Source organism: Sycon ciliatum, chromosome 3 (genome assembly GCF_964019385.1).
Source record: "Sycon ciliatum chromosome 3, ocSycCili1.1, whole genome shotgun sequence".
Lineage (NCBI taxonomy): Eukaryota > Metazoa > Porifera > Calcarea > Leucosolenida > Sycettidae > Sycon > Sycon ciliatum.
This window is the reverse complement of record NC_088645.1, coordinates 34,946,750-34,971,372: the sequence shown is the minus strand read 5'-3', so window position 1 is coordinate 34,971,372 and position 24,623 is coordinate 34,946,750. Positions and strand designations below refer to the sequence as shown.

Below are 24,623 nucleotides of genomic sequence, written 5' to 3'. Positions count from 1 at the left end.
AATGAGAATGCACTGACCTGACGCTGTGACGGGAAGGAGAACGGCAGAAGTGGACACAGACGAACGAGGAGGAATCAGGACGAGCGAGCAATGGCAGGACTGTAAGTAATAGCTCAATTAGAAATGAGAACTTGACATTCATGGCACTTGCCACTGCATATTTCTTGTCCACTCACAATGTCTTTCCTCTGCCCCTGTGTGCCCACGGCCCTGTTGCTGCACTGGCCCGATGAATCGAATGTCTTCTACAACTGGAACGGGCCCGTAAACTCTGTCGCGTCGGCGGACTGTATGCGCAGGACGAAAAACATTGCTGCGAAGACGTCCCCTATAGGCGACGGTAAGGCATCCCTTGATATGTTGCCAGTGTGTGCCATGATATCGCGCGATGGTGAATGAGGAATGATGAAGGGTACGGTTAGGTGGGACGGTATACCTGTTATCTTCCAACACGTTATCAGGTCGACAGCGCATTGTACTCACTCTATTCTTGTAGTTCGTTCCGTTTAAGGTGTGTGTGTATATCTTGCCAATATTTAATGGTGTACAGTCGCACGCTACAGACGCCATGTTCATTTGCAGGGTTTGCAAACTATACGTGAAGAAAGACAGCATGCCGCCATCTTGCGTTCTCAATGACTTGCACCTTCACCCTGTATCCCAGTGCTTGTCGCGACTAAATTCATTCGAAAAATTACTCATTCAAAAAGTGGAACCCTTCCAGACATGTTACAAGCTAGACACAAAGCATGGCAGTCGACCGCATTCAAAGCGAGTGAGGTGCCACGAACAAAATACTCCACCTTCCATTGCCAATTGACGACAACCCGCATCTCATGCATGACTTGTGTGCTGACAATACAAACATCATAGTGAACTGTGTACCAACCAGTGCGAAGATTGTCTGGATGCACCTTGTCTAAAAATATTGCGAAGATTGTCTGGAAGCACCTTGTCAGGCCGAAGGTTGTCGTCGCAGCCTTGCAGTGGTTATCTGAGGAGGCGAGAAAGGCTCATGAATTGCTTGCACATTTGTACCAGTTGTACCGGCTATGCGAGTGCCATGGTGACAAACGCAGGTTCTTGTTGAGCTTTGAGACACATGTCAGCAGGGCGTTGTTGCATCACTGACCTCTTGCAGTCATTCCGTGAATGATATTTTGCGCGAGTTTGCATCGCATGCAGCATCGCAGATCGTGTCAAATTACGCATCACACTGCAAAATTGCTCCTCTGCATGCAAGTGGATTTCATTGCACTTCTCAGTTTGGGAAATGCTCGAATATGATAATTCTGCATGTGAGTGCACTAGCCCTGAACAAACATGTAGGTGACCCGTTTGTGGTGTCTCATAGCCTACGTCATGACCTTCTGCTTTCTTTCTGCATCACTTGTATCTTGCAGGTATATCATCCTGTGACGACCACATTGAAGTCTAAATTTGAAGTGTGAAGATGCTTCAGCAACCACATCGTACTTTTCCATTGCTATCATTGTGCTTCTACTGTTCATGTGTGTAAGTTGTGGGGTATACTTGTGATGACATTGTATGCTGGCGACACGGTCAGACTTTGTCCATGCGTGTAACGTACACCTGCATGTTATGCATTGGAAAGGATCTGCCACTTACGATCCTGGTACGAGTATCAGGTCAGCTTTGTCTTGTGTGGGCTGTACCAGATTGCTGTTCACTTCTCTATCTGTTGGATATGTGACTTTCTGCAAGTTTCTGGTGTATGGTGGCCACTTCCTTGCTTGTCACTTTGTATGATAATTACATTCTGTATTCGCTGCTTCCATGGCGTGGTCTGCAAACTGCAATCCTTGAGCAAATGTCATGTTTGCTATGTTGTGCTTTGGCCGTCAGCTTGTCTACACATTGTACAGTCAACTTCACGTATAACGACACTCGGCGGGGCATCAGAAAAGTGTCCTTATTCGCGAAGTGTCGTTATACCCGAAGTCCCATTATATGATTGTATTACAGTTGGATGGGACTTTGCTCTGGGCATGGAAATTCTGTCGTTATTCGCGAATTGTCGTTATATCCGCAGTCTTTATTATCGAAGTTGACTGTAGTTGAATTATTTTGTTTCACATCTGACTTCCTGAAGTACGGTGGCCACTGCTTTGCATGGCATTATACATGAAGAATTTCCTGTTTGTGTCGTGTGCATGTGCGTATGTGTGCGTGGCCACATGCGTGTTCCGTGTGCACCCGCGTGTTTGTGTATCTGTGTGCGGGGTAGCGAGATGGGGAGGGCTGGTATGTATCAGTGTGTTATTGCAGTCTCATGGCTACATACAGTACATCGCGCGCGTGCTCATCATGTTCACCTTCGGGGTTGGGGTGGGGAGGGAACGGAAAAAGAACTGAAATTATCCGTATAAAAATCGCTCTGTGAGCGGTTCTGAAAAACCTTTACTGTTGCTACCCCGTCGTAAAAGTAAGAAATTAGAACAGGGGAATTTCCCCCCAAATGCGAACAGATCCACCTAAATCGCGAATGACGGGACACGAACGCACCAGTAGCACGAGGTTCCTAGCTGTGGATGCAGATGGGGACGTTGGCCATGGTCGTCGATAATTGTACGCGTACTAGCAATACACTGCCACTGATACAATGTACAATGTACTGCACTAAAGTAGTGGTGGTGTCACCCTATGATAATTGCTGTGATCCTGTGCCCTCCCGACCTCGTGCTACTGGTGCGTTCATCCCTCTGCCTCCTGTATGCAGATGACACCAACATCTACGCTGCTGATTCGTCCCATTCCACTGCCACAGAGACCTTGGAACATGATTTGACCCGGGTGAGCAGCTTTCTCGAGGCCCGTGGAATGCAGCTGAACACATCCAAGACACAATTCCTACCCCTACTGAAACCCAATGTACATGCAGACTGTGCAGTCCAGTTCTGCAACAGCCGTATACAGCAATCGCAGCAAGCCACGTACCTGGGCATCATGATAGATGAGTATCTGTCGTTTCAACAGCAAGTAAGTAACATTGGAAGTAAAGCTAGTGCCAAGGTCAATGCTTTTCGCCGTTGCCGCCACCTTCTCAGTGCTAGAGCCAAGCGAACTTTCTATCTTGCATTTGTCCAATCTACCCTGGAGTACGTGCGAGCAATGCGTACGTGCACTGCCTGCGACAGACCACCTATAACGCTCTTATTCCCGTAGCTATGCAGAAGTCGTTACTTCAGTAACGTCTGGCGCTAGCCAGGGTCCACACAGCTTTAATTGGGTATTTGGGTGTTTGTTTGTTTGTTTGTGTGTGTTGTGCCACGCCTGGCGCTATCCCGTATCTGTCTCGTACCATACCATACCATCAAACACAGCTGGCCACATACAGCTGGCCGCAATATTCAAATAGGGCTTTCAAACGCAAGATCATAACGTGATGCAACTTGGAAGAATGGGTATGAATGCGAAGTGTATGGGGGAATGCATGTAGGGCGATAGTGCGGTTTCGAATCCCAGGATATGCCTGAAAAAAACCCAGGAGAATTGAAAAATGTATAACATCACTATGCTTTTTTTGCCGTCATCAAGGCGGTAGACAGGTTGGTATTACCCTCGATCGTACATGTCCCGTACCTATCCCGTACCGTACCGTACCATCAAAGACGGCTGGCCACAATGCATATTCAAATAGGGCTTTCAAATGCAAGATCGTAACGTGAAGCAACTTGGAAGAATTAGTATGTATGCGAAGTGTATCGGGGGATGTATGCAGGGCGCGCGATAGTGCGGGTTCGAATCCCAGGTTATGTCTTTAAAAAAATCCTTTTTTTAATAATTTATAACATCCCTATGCTTTTTTTTGTCTAGGTCATCAAGGCAAAAAATCATAGCGTAGGGCCCTAAGCTTCCAAGCTCTCTCGTTAGCATTACGAATCGGGCGATCTGCACTGTCTTTGGCTTCCCACCCTCTGCCTCCATCCAACCCCTCTTGGCTAGACAGCACCTAACACCGTTAAATATTCGCTATTCTGCTAACCTCTATGTGTTCCTACAAAAATGCATAAATGCTCGTTCTAGTGTAGTACCCCCTATTTTGCCGACTTTTCACTCCTCGTGCTGTCTCATCATCCCGCACTGCTAGAATTACTCGTTTTCAGGAACTCCCCTAGTAAAATATGAATAAATAATAATATTGGGAATGGATTTGCTGCCACACTGGAGCTCGCGCTATTCCGCCGACGACTTGACACTTGACTGACTCACGACTGCCATCCAGAGAATACGAGAAGTCCCTCGAACCTTCGACTCGGCAAACCTGCGAGAAAGCACCACTCCCTGCTCAGTACACAGTGTTTCGGGGAATTCACCCCTCATCAGTTGAGCTTGAGTAGGCTGAGGAAGATTGTGCCTGAAGAGCACCACTTATATAGTGCTGTCCAGGCACAAACATCACCAGGGATACACATTTACAGATACACTCCGTTTCCAGCGCGACAAACACCTCGTGAACACCAGATAGCAGCGTGAGTCAGTTATCGCTCCTGGACGGTGAGAACAGACGTATAGGACCCTGGTCATTCACAACGTTTTCACCTCCAAACCAGCTAGTCGCACGCCCGCGCTGGGCACAACAGTACGAAATAGAGGTTGCGACTTCGGCGTTGATTTTGGTTTAGGAATGGGTTTGCTCCCATACTGTAGCTCGTGCTATTTCGCCGACTACTTGACAGTTGAATGATTCACGACTGCCATCCAGAGTCGCAACCTCTATTTCGTAAATAATAGTAATAATGACAATTATGGTGTCCGAGATCAGAGTGGCAACGCCATCAGTGCCAGCTCCAGAGTCTGACAACCGTGCCAATGCCTTCTCAAAAACAACAGCGTCAAATGCTCCGCTGGAGTTTATTGGTGCCGCAGAGTATTTCCAGTCACTCGAACTGGGCACCTTGCTTGTCATGAGCAATGCTCTAGCCACCGAGCTATGGGACCAGGCTGAACCTAGAAGGCCTAAAAGCTAGAGAACCTAGAAAACCTAGAACCTTTAAATTTGAAGTTCTCCGAATCCTTCCAGAAAGTAATCACTTTCTTTCATTTCTTGTCGGGTCCAGAAACTGACCGTGGTTGGTCCCTGGGGGAGGGAAAAAGACCCAAGGGCCATCAGTATGTGTGGCACGAGGTGTGAGCTGGCTTTGGAGTGAAAAGCTATTCAGCGCCTTCTAGGTTCAGCCCGGTCCCATAGCTCGGTGATTAGAGCATTACTCTTGACAAGACACTTCCCAGGTTTGAGTCCTGGTGGGTCTGGCGATTGGTTCTGTTTTCAGGCAGTTCACTTCCCCGACTGATCCACGTTATTTACTAGTTTTTTTTGTTGGTGAGAAGATCAACTCCAGTCCAGCTCTGGACGACGAACCACCCGAACTATACAGAACAAGTCCGTTGTCGTAGATCTACGTATCTGCGCTGCCTCCGTTCATCCTGGGCTCCGTCAGTCCCAGGATGTCAAGAATGTCTTGTTCGAAATCTTTTATACTAATAATTTTCTGTATGATGAAGAAAGGAAAAGGACAAAATGTTACGAGTTATGACAAACTGTCCACCAACGTAACCAGATCTTGTACAGTCAGCGAGTGCGACAAAATGGCACAAAACTGGCAAGGAGTACTGAGACATTCGGCAACCTGACATCTAACTCCAACACCTCTTATACCTCAGTACCTTAAGTGCTAGTTTTTTTAGTTTTCATCTCTTCTCGCTCCACATACACCGACATAACGACATGGACCCAGACAACAGAGGCAGGAGCACACAGAGTGATGGTAGTGGCCCGCACCCAGATGTGAACCGGAATGCAGAAGAAAACTAAGAGCAGCAACAGATGGAGAGACCTCAGGAAGAAAGAATGAGTACATTCACCTAACATAAATAAGCCAGGACAAGCACCGCTTGGGACCGTCAGATTAATTTCTCTGGACCGAGCCAGCCGGGAAAAAACCCTCGCGCCGACGGACGTACGAATGAGGGAAAAAACCGGGTGGATATCCCCAAGTTGCAACATGGCAGCATAAAAACAGGAACAACATATCTACAGCCAAGAAAGAAATGGAAGAAGATGGGCAGACATGAAGGGTGGGAGGGTGGAGACACTGGTGAGACACAAAACACTGACTGAAAGAGTCAGGCAAAAAGAACAGCAACAAAAAGAGAACACATCAGATTCCATATTCGAAAGAAAAATAATTTTGTTGCGGGAGAAATCATTTCTCGCCTCACTCTCTCCGCTCGGCCGGCGAGAAATTATAACATCACTGCTTAGTGTATTATACTGATTGCGGCTGGCCGGACACATCTGTACTTCCGCTTTGATTGTGCCCCGGTTGTTCGGTGGGAGTCCTGTTCGGCTTACTCACCACTTGCACATGTCCAGAAAACAGTGTGGACTGATCCTCTTTCAATGTTTCGTTCTTCGCGTGTATCTCAGTTACCAGGCCGAGTAGCGCACCCCGAAGCCCTGCAAAGCGATTGGATTCAGGCTTCTTTCTGGCCTGGAGGGACGGCGACTCTATCTTTGGAAACGACGCAGTCTGCAACGAATCACTATCACTATCCCTCTCCGTCTGCTTGTGTCCAGGTTGTTCAGTGGGAGTCAACGTCATCCGTCCATGTGCGGTAGTATGCGGCCCTGTTGATGCTCTAACATTTCCAGCACCAGCCATGCTTGGAGGCTGTGCTCGGACTCTTCCGCGTCCTTTTGACGGGAGACGACAAGGAGCATTCCCCGCAGACTGGAGTTGTATCGAGGATATGGTAGAAGTTTGACTTGATGCCTGTGACCCAGTTGATGCTCCGACATTACCAACGACAGCCATGTGGGAAGACTGTGGTCGGATCCTGGCTCGTCCTTTTGGCGGAAGAGGACCACAAGCGCTCCCGGCAGACTGGATTCGTCTACAGGACATACCAGATATTTGACTGGATGGCGGGGACATTATTCTGGCGTGCTTCACACTGGCAGAATTTTGCTCAGATAAATGTGTTTCGGGCTTGTTCTGACTTTGCGCACACATAGCGCCGTAAGAACCGTTGAGTCTGGAGGCCTGCGTGCTACATTGGGAAGAACGGAATGAGGCACCCACCGCAGCAGCTTCTTCACGATCTCGTTGAGCGATATCGAATTTCCGTTGAATCTCTGCGTTCTTCTTTGCCATTTTCTGGAGGATATCTTCTGTTTCATTATCATCTGACGCTTGTTTCTACAAAATTCAATAGAAATCAAAGGGAGAAGACAGTTAATTCAGTGACTCAGTTCAAAATTCATTGAATAACTTTACTACATTCGTTGCTATGACGTCATCTTGAGAGTGATTCAGTTGCCCTCATATCATGATATCAGTGAAAACTATGCAGAACTGTGCAGAAGTAATCATGGATCTATTATACAGTCATATACATGCATTTGCATAATTATAACGCATGTTTGCATGTGTATTGATGCGAAAGTACACTGTACAAGACTTTAGTGTACGTTGTACTGCTGAATAAAATATTGCGACAGAGCTATCGGCCATATTTTCAATTCATTGCATTCCCAACTCATCACAACCACGCGCTCTTCAGCCGAACCATTCAGACACCAGCAAGGACACTTCCGTTGAGAGATAATACTGATCGGCAACCGAGCCTGTCGCGTTGGGGGATCTCGGCGGTGAGTCTCGCCTCGCCTGCATACATGGCTATTGCAACATCATAATAATAAACAACATACATGTACTTTCCATTGGCAAAAGTATTCCGCGTAAGATTTTCGTCGCCTGTGTGGTGTGTTTCTCCACCAATGAGCGCGTACTATGAATATTTATCGCTGTTCTCACACTTCCCCATTTTAGCAGCTTGCATATGCCATTGTTATAATGTGGAAAGCGCGCACTTGCGCCATTTCTGGTGTATAAGAATGATCATTCCTCAATTATCATCATTATCATCCTCTACTGATGAGCTCCGACAGGGAGCGAAACGGCCGTCTAGAGGCGTGGAACAATAATATCATCTCTCAACGGAAGTGTCCTTGCTGGTGTCTGAATGGTTCGGCTGAAGAGCGCATGGTTGTGATGAGTTGGGAATGCAATGAGTGTACTGCTGAGGCAGCGGAATGAAATGATATAAACCAAAGGAAACAAAAGTGTGTGTGTGTGTGTGTTTGTGTGTGTGTGTGTGTGTGTGTGTGTGTGTGTGTGTGTGTGTGTGTGTGTGGTGTGTGTGTGTTTGTGTGTGTATAATAATGTGTGTGTGTGTGAGTATGTGTGTGTGTGTGTCTGGGTGTTTGTGCTTGTGTGTGTGTGTGTGTGTGTGTGTGTGTGTGTGTGTGTGTGTGTGTGTGTGTGTGTGTGTGTGTGTGTGTGTGCGCGTGTCTATGGTCTATACATAGTAGTACTGAATACGCATATTGTAGATACTGCATCATTGGCCACATAATCAAACCAAATATCGGCGTGGAGAGGAGAATACGTGCTGGCAATTTCGCTATAGTCATTTCTAGATTTGGACATCTCTTCAGCAAGGTTATAAAACTCCCCAGTCATTGTTTGAAAAGGAAATACATAATTGAGGGTTAGTAAACGTGTTTTTTTCCTCGAGGATGCTGAGTCAGAACTCAGAAGGGGCCGCTTACCTTGGGGCGATTAGCGTTCTTCGACAATAAATTTCTCAGCCCTGCAACGCCGCGCTCCTATGATTGAACCATGAAAAACAAACAAAACGCAAAGACATCATCAGAATCAACTATATGCGCTTGTGTATGCTCACCCTCAGTGCTAATATACCAGTTGCTAACGTCGAAGATACGAATCTACAGTTGCAAAGTCGCCTATGTCGCCGTTCAGTCATCCGGCCAGTCAATTGTCCAACAGTACATTGATAGTTCATGTGCACGGTATATCAATTATCAGGCCTACTTCTAGTGTAAATTTGGAAAGGTGGCATCGTGAACGTTGCCGTTATATAGCATTACGACTCGCTCTTACAAGTCAGTCTTTATACAATGTCATGTACATGTAGATGAGCACATTGACTATCTAACTCTAACACTAGTAAAGGAGTAATACTCAGATATGTATGGTATACAGTTCATTTCAAGTGTAAGCACATGACGGGCATTGGCTACGCAGTGTTGGTAACCTGGATTATTCATTTATTTTATACAAAAGAGAAAGACAGAGGAACTACAAGTAACGCTATACTCTCCACTAACACCACCAGTCCTTCTCTTTTGTATAAATTAAACCTTGGCTCTCCAGAGAGAATGAAGTTGAAGACGCCACTGCAGCTGTACAAATGGTTGATAAATATGGTGGTAAAGACACACCCTTGGCTCTCCATCTGAGTCTATTCATTTACTCAAATGCATTCGGTCTCGAGGTGACCAGATATTTGAAACTCAACTGCAAAATAACTTATTGGTTACATCTTCTCATTAACCATTTTGGAAAATACAAATACACGGCAGCAGAGTCCACGATTTGAAGAAGAAAAAAGCAGAGCCTCTAACTCGTGAGAGTCGAATGAAGTTTGAATACTCAATAAAAGCAGTCGCTGAGAAAATTGGTTGAAGAAATGAAATTTACTCACCTGAAGGCGGGGACGGTCACTCTCACTTTTGCGCGGTGTTCTCTCCGATACGTCCATTTCGAAATATCTGGTGCTGACAGAGGGTCTGCTAAACCACTTTTTCAAATAGCAACGTGCACGTAGATCAGCTCTGTACACGCTGTAGATCTACAACAAAACTAGTCTCATGAAACTACAGGTCAGAACTGTAAACAGCTAGTAGTGAATCAACACCAAACGTAACCGATTTCTTCTTCACTACTGACTTGTGTAACGTAACTGCGAGAATGCTAGTTCCCGCGCTCACCTTTATACCAGGTTTTAGGCGTGGGTGAAGCACATGAAAGGGCTTCACGATCCGCGACGGCTTTAGAATCTGACCGTACATGTACTTGCAAGCCATAGAAAGGAGCAAGATCACCGTATCCCGCTGGGCCTAGCCATTATTGTTTGTCCATTGTGCTTTGCCTTGCCACGCGTATCCAAAGGGCCCATTGACGTCACACTATTTTCAATTAACAGCCCCAATTCGTTATATTATTACATGTACAGTGAAACCTGTAACTAACGACCACCCCTTGGTGCCCGGAAAAGTGGTCGTTAGTGGCAGGTGGTCTTTAGTTAGAGGTTTGCACCGCGCGACCATATATGGATCCCATTATATGATATGTATGTCAAAATGCAGATAATACAATCCCCCACCACTTGCGCACTGACATTCTTCTTTCAGATCATACAACACTTGGAGAGAGACAAAATCAAGTTTTTTATACACTGAAAGCGATACGACCTTTTGACACGTATGTCGACTCACTGGTGACTGGGTTTCCAGAGCAGCGCTGGCCTGGCCAGGCAGTGCACTAGTCACTATCGACTCCATCCTCATCTGTGTGCGACTACACTGGCAACTGGTATCAGTGTGTTGATCTGCAGTGGAAACTCAGTCGCTCCGACTTGGATGTAGTGTAGCGTAAACTGTACTAGTGAGTAGTGTGTACCAGTACTTGATGCGGCGATGTTGCGAGTTTTCGCACCTTTCACTGTAGGCTATTATCCGCCATCGTATCCTGGCCTGTGTTCCGTACAGCTGAGTACATAATACCGTAGCATGCTAGCTAGCCAGCACAGACTGTCAGTGTGACCTGGTGTAGGGGTGAGTCTGGTGACTGACCTGTGTGATTGCACTTCGACAGAGAGCCGCTCAGTCTTAGTTTCTCCTTCGAGTAGTAACATCGATCAAAGAGCGCTTTGGATGCGCTCTCCAAGACGTTTCCTATCTTGTTTGTTCTTGACAGCACTTGAAATTATGACAGGTGTAGTGCAATCCACACTGATTCCACAGTAAAAATGAGACTGCGCTCATTTGTCCAGCTGTAGTATCGAAACGACCATGGAAAATCATCAAAATTTCGAGAAGGAGCTTCAAGCAATGTTTGATTTGCTACATCGCGGTCGCTAGTTACGGGTCAAAATTCGACATTGGGACAAGAAAAGGCGGTCGCTGGTCGCGTTTAGCAGGTAGTCGCTAGTCACAGTGCATTTTGAATGTGAGACCGTCCGTGCTTGACAAAGTGGTCGGTAGTACCAGGCCGGTCGCTAGTCACGGTGGTCGTTAGTTACAGGTTTTACTGTACATGACATGTAAGCGTGGACTGTGCTGACTGCTGACCTCCCACGTACGTGCACAGTACGGTCATATCATATCTGATGGCTGTGTCGCTTAGATCTGCTTCAGACTGAGTGGGTTATGCAGTCCATGTCAGCTCGCGCTGCACTTCACCCTCTTAGAAAACAGACCCATCATGGCTGCATCCTGCATGTAATGCGAAGTGTGTGTGGTGATGGGGATCCTAGGGCGTAAGTAGTAAGTGAGGGGCAGGTTCTGGCACACTTTTTGACCTTTGACCTTTGGTCCAAATAAGGCACACTGTGTCGGTCGTGCTGGGTCTGGCCCCGGGATCCCCCAGAGTTTGACGTTTGACCCCTGGCATGCCATAAATGTCATTCTTAAGGTTCTTTTCGCCATAGATGGCGAACGTGCACTTGTGCACGTTCGGTGCATTCGCACCGGGGAGTAGTAAAATACGTACTATCCCCTGATTTGCACATCGTAGATGTGCATTGCATGCAGTGAATGACATATTGCGCATGCGTGCATACGCACGCGGGGCGTGTGACCTTCAGTGGTCCTATGCGTGTGGAAAAGACGCAGTGCAACACAAGGTGTAGACGCGTAGTGCTCCTGACTACAACCTTGTAACATGCTGTCAAAATCGAAAAACATGTTAACTACCAAGCAAGGCTTCTGTATATAACACAAGGTGTACTAGTACACGTGTCATTATACTACTCCCTGATTCGCACTTCGTAGATGTGCAGCAAACAAGTTCACGTTCCGTGCATTCGTTTTATTTGCACATCGTAGATGTGCACTGATTGACAAGTTGCCCATGCAGAGCATGCCTAATCGGCTTTTCGATCGGTTAAGAGAATGTTCAAATTCGGCCATATTATGAGCCCCAAGATCAGAACTCGGATCAACGTAGTACTTGAAGTCACCGTTCCCATTGCGTCATGTACATTTACACACACACTCTGTTGAAGCACTGAAACATCGGTTTTCGGCGAATTCAACAAGCGAAATTTGAAAATTCGGCGAAAAGATGGGTAATTTCTTCAAAACCACTTTCTTCGGCGAATTTTTCGGCCGGCCGATTTGGGAAATGCCTACTATCCATGCAGGTGCATTAGATGCATATTTCTATTTTGATCGGGATATAGTAAGAATCAACCGGCTACGCCCGGAGTATCATGCATCAAAACAATTATTGAAGGGGTGTCACAGTGAAGCAGTGTTGCTACGCACCGCAAATCCCCTCTGCACTGCACCGAATCTATACTGGAGAATCCAGAGTGACCAGCAAAGAGTCACAACCCGCACGTATCCAGTCACACTAAGGCATATCCACCATTCCCCACATATTCACTGTAACAAAACACAATACTGTTTACTATAATGCACTTTTATTTAAATGGACTTGGATGAGTCTGTAGAAGAGAACACAATGCACGCACGCGCATGCATGCGCGGGCACACACACACACACACACACACACACACATCTAGGTTATAGTGCTATACACATATCTAGGGTTTAGGAAGCACGAGAATGTGTCGAAGCACCCACACATACCCCTTCATGCAGTGTACTTCAGTAGCCCAACACATTACGACTGCACAGGACCATCACAAAACACATTACGACTGCACTGTTACTACACTACACACACAGTTACTACACTATGCCTGTTACAAGTACTTACAAATAATTTTGAAACAAATGGCACATCCCGAAGACGGCAGGTCCAGACCTTCATACATCATCATCATCTGTAAAACCAAGCATGAGCGCACACAAACACTATTAGTGTCACGAATACGGAAGCAGGGTATTAAAGACAAGAGGATACGAAACAAGTAAGTATCGCTATAACGAGGGGGATAAGTATACATGTAGACAGAGCAGTGCTTACTTACAGGGTCCTAATACGCTCCACGGCGTCCCGGTAGTCGGACTGCAACAGCAGCCCGACCTGCCGGCCCTCCCAGTAACGGGTTAGATGGGCCGCACCCGCCAGGTGTGCGGCCACGGCTGGGCCTCCCACCAGCCTTTCTCCACTGTAAAAACGAAAGAAACCGCAGAAAGCACAGTGTCATAGAGCTCTTTTGTCGGGGGAGAGAGCTAGGAGCACTGCACACTTACCATTTGTCACAATATATGATGAGAAAGAGGCGGCGCTTGACGCACCGCCTCAGGTGCTGGAATAGGGGTATTACCCCTGACATTCGAACGCTACAGTGACAAGTGAAAGCCATTTGGACTGTAATGATACTGAAGTGAAGGTGTGAACCGCAAAGCAAGACCTTTACCTTCTTCCTGTCGAATTCGCTCCCCAGCTGCATACCGACATCATCCGCTAAAACCCAATCATACCAAGTAACGCAAAGGTCATCAGTTGACCTCTTGGACTTTTCAACTCTTATCCAAAACCACCAAGAGGAAAAAACCAGGATGAAGAAGACGTCAGTTGTAGAAGCGTTTGTGGAGGAGTTGTTACATTATTCTCAGTAAATAGATATGGCTGATACATTCGGTGTAGACGTGGACGACCGGTCGTGGTCTCTCACCACGGGTCCTTTACTAATAGAAAGGCGGACGCCAATACGAACTGTTGTGGAGGTGGCAGATCAAAACGCGCAGCAAGAAATTTGGCACGTCGATGGTAGACTCCATCGGGAGGACGGACCAGCTCTTGTTGATAGTAGGGGAGTGTCCGCCTGGTGCTATGAAGGTCGCCTTCATCGCGTTAATGAACGGGCTTGGATAGGACGGGGTAGCATCGAGTACTACCTCAACGGCGCCTAGAGCCGGCGGTCCTGCAGCCAGTTATTGTGACGCCACATGCTGTATTCTACGGTGGTATCACCAAGGAAGGCTCCACAGGGAGAATGCGCCAGCGGTTATACACAGGGAAGGTAACAATCGTGTACGGGAGTGGTACCGATACAACCTTCGGCATAGGGAAGATGGACCTGCTTTCATCTCTCAGGAGGAGGAGGGTGTCTATCAGTGGTACCTCAACGGGGTGTATTACGGTGACCACCATCAAGACCAGGCAATACACCCCATGGAGCTGCAGTACATCAATGTAGTGCCTGCTAAGGTAGACTCGTCAGCAATAAGTCATGAGTCCAGTTGTGTGATTTGTCAGGATGCCCTGGATCGTCCTCTATCCAAGTTGGAGTGTGGTCATGAATTTCACTTCCACTGTATCAAGGAGTGGATCAGTTCTGCCCCCAGCCCTACTTGCCTAACCTGCCGCTACTCCATGACTGCTGAGGACTTGGTTGAGTTCTTGTAGTAATACATGACACAGCTGCATGTAGGCGACTACGAATGACCAGTCATGTGCTACAGACAGACACGGACACGCCACCCTAAGTAGCCATGAGCGGCTCTTTGGACAAGGGCAACAAAGCACCCCGTGGGTGGCCAAGGTTGACACTAGCCACAAGTCTGCTCGCTCAGTTGAATAAGCTGGGTGTGCCCATGAAGACCATGGAAGACCTTTCCAGGTGCCGGCAACAAGCAGAGGACAAGACAGACTGGAAGAAACTGTGCAGCTCGACACTCGAGGACAAATCAGTATCAGCAGCTACTACACCTTGCTGATGATGCTCACAAGACAGAAGTGGGAAAAACACTGAATTTCTTTATTTAGTGCTCAACTACGCGAAATGTGTTATTATTATTATACATGTTCAACTGTACTCAGTCTGGCTGACTGCCATTCTCTACCACACATTACCGGACACTGTTGTGGGTGTCGTCGTTATCGTCGTCGTTGTTGATGTTGTTGTTGTGGGTTGTTGTCGTCGTTATCGTCGTCGTTGTTGATTTTGTTGGTGGCTGTTGTTGTCGGTTGTTGTCGGTTGCTGTCGTTGTTTGTTGTTGGTTGTTGTTGGTTATTGTTGGTTGTTGTTGGTTGTTGTTGGGTGTAATTGTTGGTTGTTGTTGGTTGTTGTCGGTTGTTGTCAGGTGTTGTTGGCTGTTGTTGGTTGTTGTTGTCGGTTGTTGTCGGTTGTTGGGTGTTGTTGTTTTTTGTTGGGTGTTCTTGTTGGTTGGTGTTGGTTGTTGTTGGTTGTTGTCGGTTGTTGGTTGTTGTTGGTTGTTGTTGTTGGCTGTTGTTGGTTGTTGTTGGATGTTGTTGTCGGTTGTTGTCGGTTGCTGGTTGTTGTTGTTGGTTGTAGTTGGTTGTTGTCGGTTGTTGTTGGTTGTTGTCGGTTGTTGTCGGTTGTTGTCGGTTGTTGTTGGTTATTGTTGGTTGTTGTTGGTTGTTGTTGTTGTGTGTTGTTGGGTGTTGTTGTTGGTTGTTGTCGGTTGTTGTCAGGTGTTGTCAGGTGTTGTTTGCTGTTGTTGGTTTTTGTTGCCGGTTGTTGTCGGTTGTTGGGTGTTGTTGTCGGTTGTTGGGTGTTGTTGTTGGTTGGTGTTGGTTGTTCTTGGTTCTTGTCGGTTGTTGTCCGTTGTTGTCGGTTGCTGTTGTTGGTTGTTGTTGGTTGTTGTTGGTTGTTGTTGGCTGTTGTTGGTTGTTGTTGGTTGTTGTTGTCGGTTGGTGTCGGTTGTTGGTTGTTGTTGTTGGTTGTTGTTGGTTGTAGTTGGTTGTTATCGGTTGTTGTTGGTTGTTGGATGTTGTTGTCGGTTGTTGTCGGTTGTTGTCGGTTGTTGTTTGTTGATGTTGGTTGTTGTTGGCGATTGTTGGTTGCTGTTGGTTGTTGTTGGTTGTTGTCGGTTGTTGTCGGTTGTTGTCGGTTGTTGGCTGTTGTTGTTGTTGGTTGTTGATTGTTGTTGGTTGTTGTCGGTTGTTGTCGGTTGTTGTCGGTTGTTGGCTGTTGTTGTTGTTGGTTGTTGATTGTTGTTGGTTGTTGTGGGTTGTTGTCGGTTGTTGTCGGTTGTTGTGTTTTAATCGTTATTTTGTTCATTATCCAGGAGGATGTTGCTATGATACAGTACCATTTTTTTGCATATTTGAGACAAGTTTGTGTAACGTTAGTGTGACGTGGGGTATGCTGATTGGATGTGAGGTGGTGAGAGTATGCTGATTGGCCGATAACAATTAGTGGAAGGATAAAGTAATGCGCTGCTTGTGCAGCTTAACCAAACACATGGTCTGTGGGAAACACCTTAGTAAAATAAATATAATAATAATAACATGAATTGCCACCGGCACCTGAGAGACTCGAGCCCCGCAACCTTGTTCAAATCGGACTTGGTAGCTTCGTACTGGAACTTAATCTTCTTCTTTTTGAGGTATGACCATACAAAACGCGCTTGGATTTTTTCATTTATTTTATTTTTTATTTTTTCATTTTTTTTTTCATTGCGACATTTTTAGCAGATGTCCACTCGTGAAACAAAGGTGAATCTGGAACGAATAAATGGTCCATGTCAAAGGCATGACGAGTCTCGAAGTCTTCACATTCATGATGGAACCTTGTCATGATTGACGCATTCCTTGATGGTGCGCACATGAAATCACCCTGCCCCATCTTTTCCAATTCCATTCTTTTCACATCCTGCAACACATACCCTACTAGTATCAGTGGGGGGTGCTAGAATCAGAAGAGGCAAGGCAGCACTCTTCCGTGGATGTATTACTCGACACAACACCACCCATACTTGTTTTCTAGAAGTTTTGACTATAATGATATATTGCAGTAGGAAGTAGTATATAGTCAAATAGGATAGGATAAGAATGAATGATCAGCTGTCTGATAAAGAATGCAGTTCATTAAAGACTTATTGGAAGCTCTCTACCAGCTGATCGTCTTGTTGGACGGCGACACTGCATAATGATATGAAGCTCTCAGTTAGCTGTTTCAGTTCCGTGGTAGAAAGTGTCATGTGCGCGTCCAGAGCAGGATGAAAACATCTGGGCTCCACGTGGATGCAGACGATTGGAGCAACAGTAAGACGTACCTTCAACGCCTGCTCGTCAATGTCGAGGGAGACTGCCCCGGGGTAGATGAAAACATCTTGTTCCACATCCAGTTCGAACGAGCTGGTCGGGACTAGCTTGCTTTCACCGTTGATGTACACCCGACACTGACCGTAGGACGAGCGTGATGGGTAGAAGTTGGTCTTGATCTTCTCCACACGTCCTCTTCGGAGAGTGTCACGGAGCGATGGACAAGTCTTGATCAAGTTCGTAATGATGAACTCAGTGGACTCATTCAGTTCGATGTAAACCTGTCCTTGAGCATCTTTACGAGCTGTTGCCGTACTACCACAGGCTGGTAGAGCTCCTGAAGGGAAGTACATCTTATAACCAGGCTTGTAGAAGGATCTACCTGATGACTTGTAGGACAGTTGCATGTCCTCCTGAAACCCATCCACCACAATCTCTTTGTGGAGCTTGGTAGGAGCAGGTGGCACATAGCGACGCTTAGCCGGTACTGCGTTCGAAGAGAGCACAACTTGAGGAGGGTCAGCAGGAAGAGCGGAATTCTTCCTCACCCGTCGCTCGTATAGGGAATCCATCTTCCAGGAAGCGAAGGCAGAACAACTCATCAGCACTGTATTCGATGAACGAATGACTCAACTACAGGACAACCATCTGTATTTATACAAGTCAGAGACGGGGGCGGATTGAAATGTTAAAAATATGTGTCAGCTAGATCAACCAATCACCATCAAGCCCGACACAAACATTTGCCCAATCAGCATTGAGCCCGCCAAAAAACATTTGACCAACCAGCATCAAACTCGCCAAAAACATTTTGTCCAGTCAGCCCACCAAATAATATCTCATCTTAAAGATTCCTTACATGATACAGCCACTTTAGTGAACTGATACAGTATGCAAATAAGATCAAAGTCAAACGTGTGCAAGTTCTGAATCACGTGATCAAGTGAATAGGTTTCCCAACAATAGGCATCAATCAAAGATGTCATAAGAGATGTATCAGATGGAGATAAAATCAGCAAATTCGTACGCAACGTGGACAGTTGAGATGAAGACACCATCCTAGTCGACTCCATGAGATGCAGTACATATAGGAGTGGAAAATGCTGAGGAAGAGGTTCCATGATTCGACTGAACCTCAACCATGATACATTGCTACGAGGTGAGTAGGAACGCACTTTACGTAGTACATCCACATTCGTATCGTATACTATGCAGGATAATGCTATAGCATAGTTTATACTCTTGTACAAACAGGATTTTTTCATCGCAAGTATCTGCTCCCGAAGAGGGTGTACGCAAAGCTGATCGGATAAGAGTTGAGTTTTCGAAAGAAAATGCAAAAGATGACGATCCACACCGCATAACCGCTCATGTACCGCGTAACGCTTCTTCATCAAACTACATCTCCTATGCACATCATCTTCAGGGAAGTAAATCACCGCCATGACAAGTCCACACGAAGAACACACGTATCTTCCTTCATGTAAAACATGATCAAGATGTTGACACTGTTTTTTTCAACACGTCGACGTGTTGGCGAGGGTATGAGGTCATCTACCCCAATGGTTGTACAGCGGAATGTAGAAGTTGAAGATGGATACTGCGGAATGTAGAAGGGATCTGGCCAGGGGCCAGTCCTCGCAGTCCAATGGATCGGAGCCAAAAGAAGAAGAAGAAGAAGAAGAAGAAAAAGAGCAATACGGGGAGGAAAAACAGTGTCAACATCTTGATCGAATACAGTGCTGATGAGTTGTTCTGCCTTCGCTTCCTGGAAGATGGATTCCCTATACGAGCGACGGGTGAGGAAGAATTCCGCTCTTCCTGCTGACCCTCCTCAAGTTGTGCTCTCTTCGAACGCAGTACCGGCTAAGCGTCGCTATGTGCCACCTGCTCCTACCAAGCTCCACAAAGAGATTGTGGTGGATGGGTTTCAGGAGGACATGCAACTGTCCTACAAGTCATCAGGTAGATCCTTCTACAAGCCTGGTTATAAGATGTACTTCCCTTCAGGAGCTCTACCAGCCTGTGGTAGTACGGCAACAGCTCGTAAAGATGCTCAAGGACAGGTTTACATCGAACTGAATGAGTCCACTGAGTTCATCATTACGAACTTGATCAAGACTTGTCCATCGCTCCGTGACACTCTCCGAAGAGGACGTGTGGAGAAGATCAAGACCAACTTCTACCCATCACGCTCGTCCTACGGTCAGTGTCGGGTGTACATCAACGGTGAAAGCAAGCTAGTCCCGACCAGCTCGTTCGAACTGGATGTGGAACAAGATGTTTTCATCTACCCCGGGGCAGTCTCCCTCGACATTGACGAGCAGGCGTTGAAGGTACGTCTTACTGTTGCTCCAATCGTCTGCATCCACGTGGAGCCCAGATGTTTTCATCCTGCTCTGGACGCGCACATGACACTTTCTACCACGGAACTGAAACAGCTAACTGAGAGCTTCATATCATTATGCAGTGTCGCCGTCCAACAAGACGATCAGCTGGTAGAGAGCTTCCAATAAGTCTTTAATGAACTGCATTCTTTATCAGACAGCTGATCATTCATTCTTATCCTATCCTATTTGACTATATACTACTTCCTACTGCAATATATCATTATAGTCAAAACTTCTAGAAAACAAGTATGGGTGGTGTTGTGTCGAGTAATACATCCACGGAAGAGTGCTGCCTTGCCTCTTCTGATTCTAGCACCCCCCACTGATACTAGTAGGGTATGTGTTGCAGGATGTGAAAAGAATGGAATTGGAAAAGATGGGGCAGGGTGATTTCATGTGCGCACCATCAAGGTATGCGTCAATCATGACAAGGTTCCATCATGAATGTGAAGACTTCGAGACTCGTCATGCCTTTGACATGGACCATTTATTCGTTCCAGATTCACCTTTGTTTCACGAGTGGACATCTGCTAAAAATGTCGCAATGAAAAAAAAAATGAAAAAATAAAAAATAAAATAAATGAAAAAATCCAAGCGCGTTTTGTATGGTCATACCTCAAAAAGAAGAAGATTAAGTTCCAGTACGAAGCTACCAAGTCCGATTTGAACAAGGTTGCGGGGCTCGAGTCTCTCAGGTGCCGGTGGCAATTCATGTTATTATTATTATATTTATTTTACTAAGGTGTTTCCCACAGACCATGTGTTTGGTTAAGCTGCACAAGCAGCGCATTACTTTATCCTTCCACTAATTGTTATCGGCCAATCAGCATACTCTCACCACCTCACATCCAATCAGCATACCCCACGTCACACTAACGTTACACAAACTTGTCTCAAATATGCGAAAAAATGGTACTGTATCATAGCAACATCCTCCTGGATAATGAACAAAATAACGATTAAAACACAACAACCGACAACAACCGACAACAACCCACAACAACCAACAACAATCAACAACCAACAACAACAACAGCCAACAACCGACAACAACGGACAACAACCGACAACAACCAACAACAATCAACAACCAACAACAACAACAGCCAACAACCGGCAACAACCGACAACACCCGACAACAACCAACAACAACCAACAGCAACCAACAATCGCCAACAACAACCAACATCAACAAACAACAACCGACAACAACCGACAACAACCGACAACAACATCCAACAACCAACAACAACCGATAACAACCAACTACAACCAACAACAACCAACAACAACAACAACAACCAACAACCGACACCAACCGACAACAACAACCAACAACAACCAACAACAGCCAACAACAACCAACAACAACCAACAACAACCAACAACAACCAACAACAACAACCGACAACAACGGACAACAACCGACAAGAACCAAGAACAACCAACACCAACCAACAACAACACCCAACAACCGACAACAACACCCAACAACCGACAACAACCGGCAACAACAACCAACAACAGCAAACAACACCTGACAACAACCGACAACAACCAACAACAACACCCAACAACACACAACAACAACAACCAACAACAACCAACAATAACCAACAACAACCGACAACAACCGACAACAACCGACAACAACCAACAACAACCGACAACAACCAACTACAACCAACAACAACAACCAGCAACCGACAACAACCGACAACAACATCCAACAACAACCAACAACAGCCAACAACAACAACCAACAACAACCAACAACCGACAACAACCAACAACAACCAACACCAACCAACAAGAACACCCAACAACCGACAACAACACCCAACAACCGACAACAACAACCAACAACAGCCAACAACACCTGACAACAACCGACAACAACCAACAACAACCAACAATTACACCCAACAACAACCAACAACAACCAACAATAACCAACAACAACCAACAACAAACAACGACAGCAACCGACAACAACCGACAACAACAGCCACCAACAAAATCAACAACGACGACGATAACGACGACAACAACCCACAACAACAACATCAACAACGACGACGATAACGACGACACCCACAACAGTGTCCGGTAATGTGTGGTAGAGAATGGCAGTCAGCCAGACTGAGTACAGTTGAACATGTATAATAATAATAACACATTTCGCGTAGTTGAGCACTAAATAAAGAAATTCAGTGTTTTTCCCACTTCTGTCTTGTGAGCATCATCAGCAAGGTGTAGTAGCTGCTGATACTGATTTGTCCTCGAGTGTCGAGCTGCACAGTTTCTTCCAGTCTGTCTTGTCCTCTGCTTGTTGCCGGCACCTGGAAAGGTCTTCCATGGTCTTCATGGGCACACCCAGCTTATTCAACTGAGCGAGCAGACTTGTGGCTAGTGTCAACCTTGGCCACCCACGGGGTGCTTTGTTGCCCTTGTCCAAAGAGCCGCTCATGGCTACTTAGGGTGGCGTGTCCGTGTCTGTCTGTAGCACATGACTGGTCATTCGTAGTCGCCTACATGCAGCTGTGTCATGTATTACTACAAGAACTCAACCAAGTCCTCAGCAGTCATGGAGTAGCGGCAGGTTAGGCAAGTAGGGCTGGGGGCAGAACTGATCCACTCCTTGATACAGTGGAAGTGAAATTCATGACCACACTCCAACTTGGATAGAGGACGATCCAGGGCATCCTGACAAATCACACAACTGGACTCATGACTTATTGCTGACGAGTCTACCTTAGCAGGCACTACATTGATGTACTGCAGCTCCATGGGGTGTATTGCCTGGTCTTGATGGTGGTCACCGTAATACACCCCGTTGAGGTACCACTGATAGACACCCTCCTCCTCCTGAGAGATGAAAGCAGGTCCATCTTCCCTATGCCGAAGGTTGTATCGGTACCACTCCCGTACACGATTGTTACCTTCCCTGTGTATAACCGCTGGCGCATTCTCCCTGTGGAGCCTTCCTTGGTGATACCACCGTAGAATACAGCATGTGGCGTCACAATAACTGGCTGCAGGACCGCCGGCTCTAGGCGCCGTTGAGGTAGTACTCGATGCTACCCCGTCCTATCCAAGCCCGTTCATTAACGCGATGAAGGCGACCTTCATAGCACCAGGCGGACACTCCCCTACTATCAACAAGAGCTGGTCCGTCCTCCCGATGGAGTCTACCATCGACGTGCCAAATTTCTTGCTGCGCGTTTTGATCTGCCACCTCCACAACAGTTCGTATTGGCGTCCGCCTTTCTATTAGTAAAGGACCCGTGGTGAGAGACCACGACCGGTCGTCCACGTCTACACCGAATGTATCAGCCATATCTATTTACTGAGAATAATGTAACAACTCCTCCACAAACGCTTCTACAACTGACGTCTTCTTCATCCTGGTTTTTTCCTCTTGGTGGTTTTGGATAAGAGTTGAAAAGTCCAAGAGGTCAACTGATGACCTTTGCGTTACTTGGTATGATTGGGTTTTAGCGGATGATGTCGGTATGCAGCTGGGGAGCGAATTCGACAGGAAGAAGGTAAAGGTCTTGCTTTGCGGTTCACACCTTCACTTCAGTATCATTACAGTCCAAATGGCTTTCACTTGTCACTGTAGCGTTCGAATGTCAGGGGTAATACCCCTATTCCAGCACCTGAGGCGGTGCGTCAAGCGCCGCCTCTTTCTCATCATATATTGTGACAAATGGTAAGTGTGCAGTGCTCCTAGCTCTCTCCCCCGACAAAAGAGCTCTATGACACTGTGCTTTCTGCGGTTTCTTTCGTTTTTACAGTGGAGAAAGGCTGGTGGGAGGCCCAGCCGTGGCCGCACACCTGGCGGGTGCGGCCCATCTAACCCGTTACTGGGAGGGCCGGCAGGTCGGGCTGCTGTTGCAGTCCGACTACCGGGACGCCGTGGAGCGTATTAGGACCCTGTAAGTAAGCACTGCTCTGTCTACATGTATACTTATCCCCCTCGTTATAGCGATACTTACTTGTTTCGTATCCTCTTGTCTTTAATACCCTGCTTCCGTATTCGTGACACTAATAGTGTTTGTGTGCGCTCATGCTTGGTTTTACAGATGATGATGATGTATGAAGGTCTGGACCTGCCGTCTTCGGGATGTGCCATTTGTTTCAAAATTATTTGTAAGTACTTGTAACAGGCATAGTGTAGTAACTGTGTGTGTAGTGTAGTAACAGTGCAGTCGTAATGTGTTTTGTGATGGTCCTGTGCAGTCGTAATGTGTTGGGCTACTGAAGTACACTGCATGAAGGGGTATGTGTGGGTGCTTCGACACATTCTCGTGCTTCCTAAACCCTAGATATGTGTATAGCACTATAACCTAGATGTGTGTGTGTGTGTGTGTGTGTGTGTGTGTGTGTGTGTGTGTGTGTGCCCGCGCATGCATGCGTGTGCGTGCATTGTGTTCTCTTCTACAGACTCATCCAAGTCCATTTAAATAAAAGTGCATTATAGTAAACAGTATTGTGTTTTGTTACAGTGAATATGTGGGGAATGGTGGATATGCCTTAGTGTGACTGGATACGTGCGGGTTGTGACTCTTTGCTGGTCACTCTGGATTCTCCAGTATAGATTCGGTGCAGTGCAGAGGGGATTTGCGGTGCGTAGCAACACTGCTTCACTGTGACACCCCTTCAATAATTGTTTTGATGCATGATACTCCGGGCGTAGCCGGTTGATTCTTACTGTATCCCGATCAAAATAGAAATATGCATCTAATGCACCTGCATGGATAGTAGGCATTTCCCAAATCGGCCGGCCGAAAAATTCGCCGAAGAAAGTGGTTTTGAAGAAATTACCCATCTTTTCGCCGAATTTTCAAATTTCGCTTGTTGAATTAGCCGAAAACCGATGTTTCAGTGCTTCAACAGAGTGTGTGTGTAAATGTACATGACGTAATGGGAACGGTGACTTCAAGTACTACGTTGATCCGAGTTCTGATCTTGGGGCTCATAATATGGCCGAATTTGAACATTCTCTTAACCGATCGAAAAGCCGATTAGGCATGCTCTGCATGGGCAACTTGTCAATCAGTGCACATCTACGATGTGCAAATAAAACGAATGCACGGAACGTGAACTTGTTTGCTGCACATCTACGA

The 24,623-nt window shown here is 46.4% G+C and overlaps 1 protein-coding gene and 2 long non-coding RNA genes across 3 annotated transcripts; 1 reads left to right on the top strand and 2 right to left on the bottom strand.

Moving 5' to 3' along the window:
- Window positions 1-5,826: 5,826 nt before the first annotated feature.
- On the bottom strand, window positions 5,827-9,816 carry LOC135812714 (uncharacterized). Its single transcript, XM_065325978.1, has 3 exons — window positions 9,595-9,816; window positions 8,639-8,695; window positions 5,827-7,223 (listed from the first exon to the last, which is right to left on the bottom strand). Exons 1-3 carry the CDS (start codon window positions 9,649-9,651, stop codon window positions 6,291-6,293), a joined length of 1,047 nt encoding a protein of 348 aa, XP_065182050.1. The 5' UTR covers window positions 9,652-9,816; the 3' UTR covers window positions 5,827-6,290.
- Window positions 9,817-12,561: 2,745 nt separating this feature from the next.
- On the bottom strand, window positions 12,562-13,520 carry LOC135812713 (uncharacterized). Its single transcript, XR_010552931.1, has 4 exons — window positions 13,338-13,520; window positions 13,112-13,252; window positions 12,898-12,964; window positions 12,562-12,621 (listed from the first exon to the last, which is right to left on the bottom strand). It is a non-coding gene; the product is annotated as an uncharacterized LOC135812713 (long non-coding RNA).
- Window positions 13,521-23,003: 9,483 nt separating this feature from the next.
- LOC135812712 (uncharacterized) lies at window positions 23,004-24,000 on the top strand. Its single transcript, XR_010552930.1, has 4 exons — window positions 23,004-23,206; window positions 23,292-23,432; window positions 23,580-23,646; window positions 23,941-24,000. It is a non-coding gene; the product is annotated as an uncharacterized LOC135812712 (long non-coding RNA).
- Window positions 24,001-24,623: the final 623 nt, after the last annotated feature.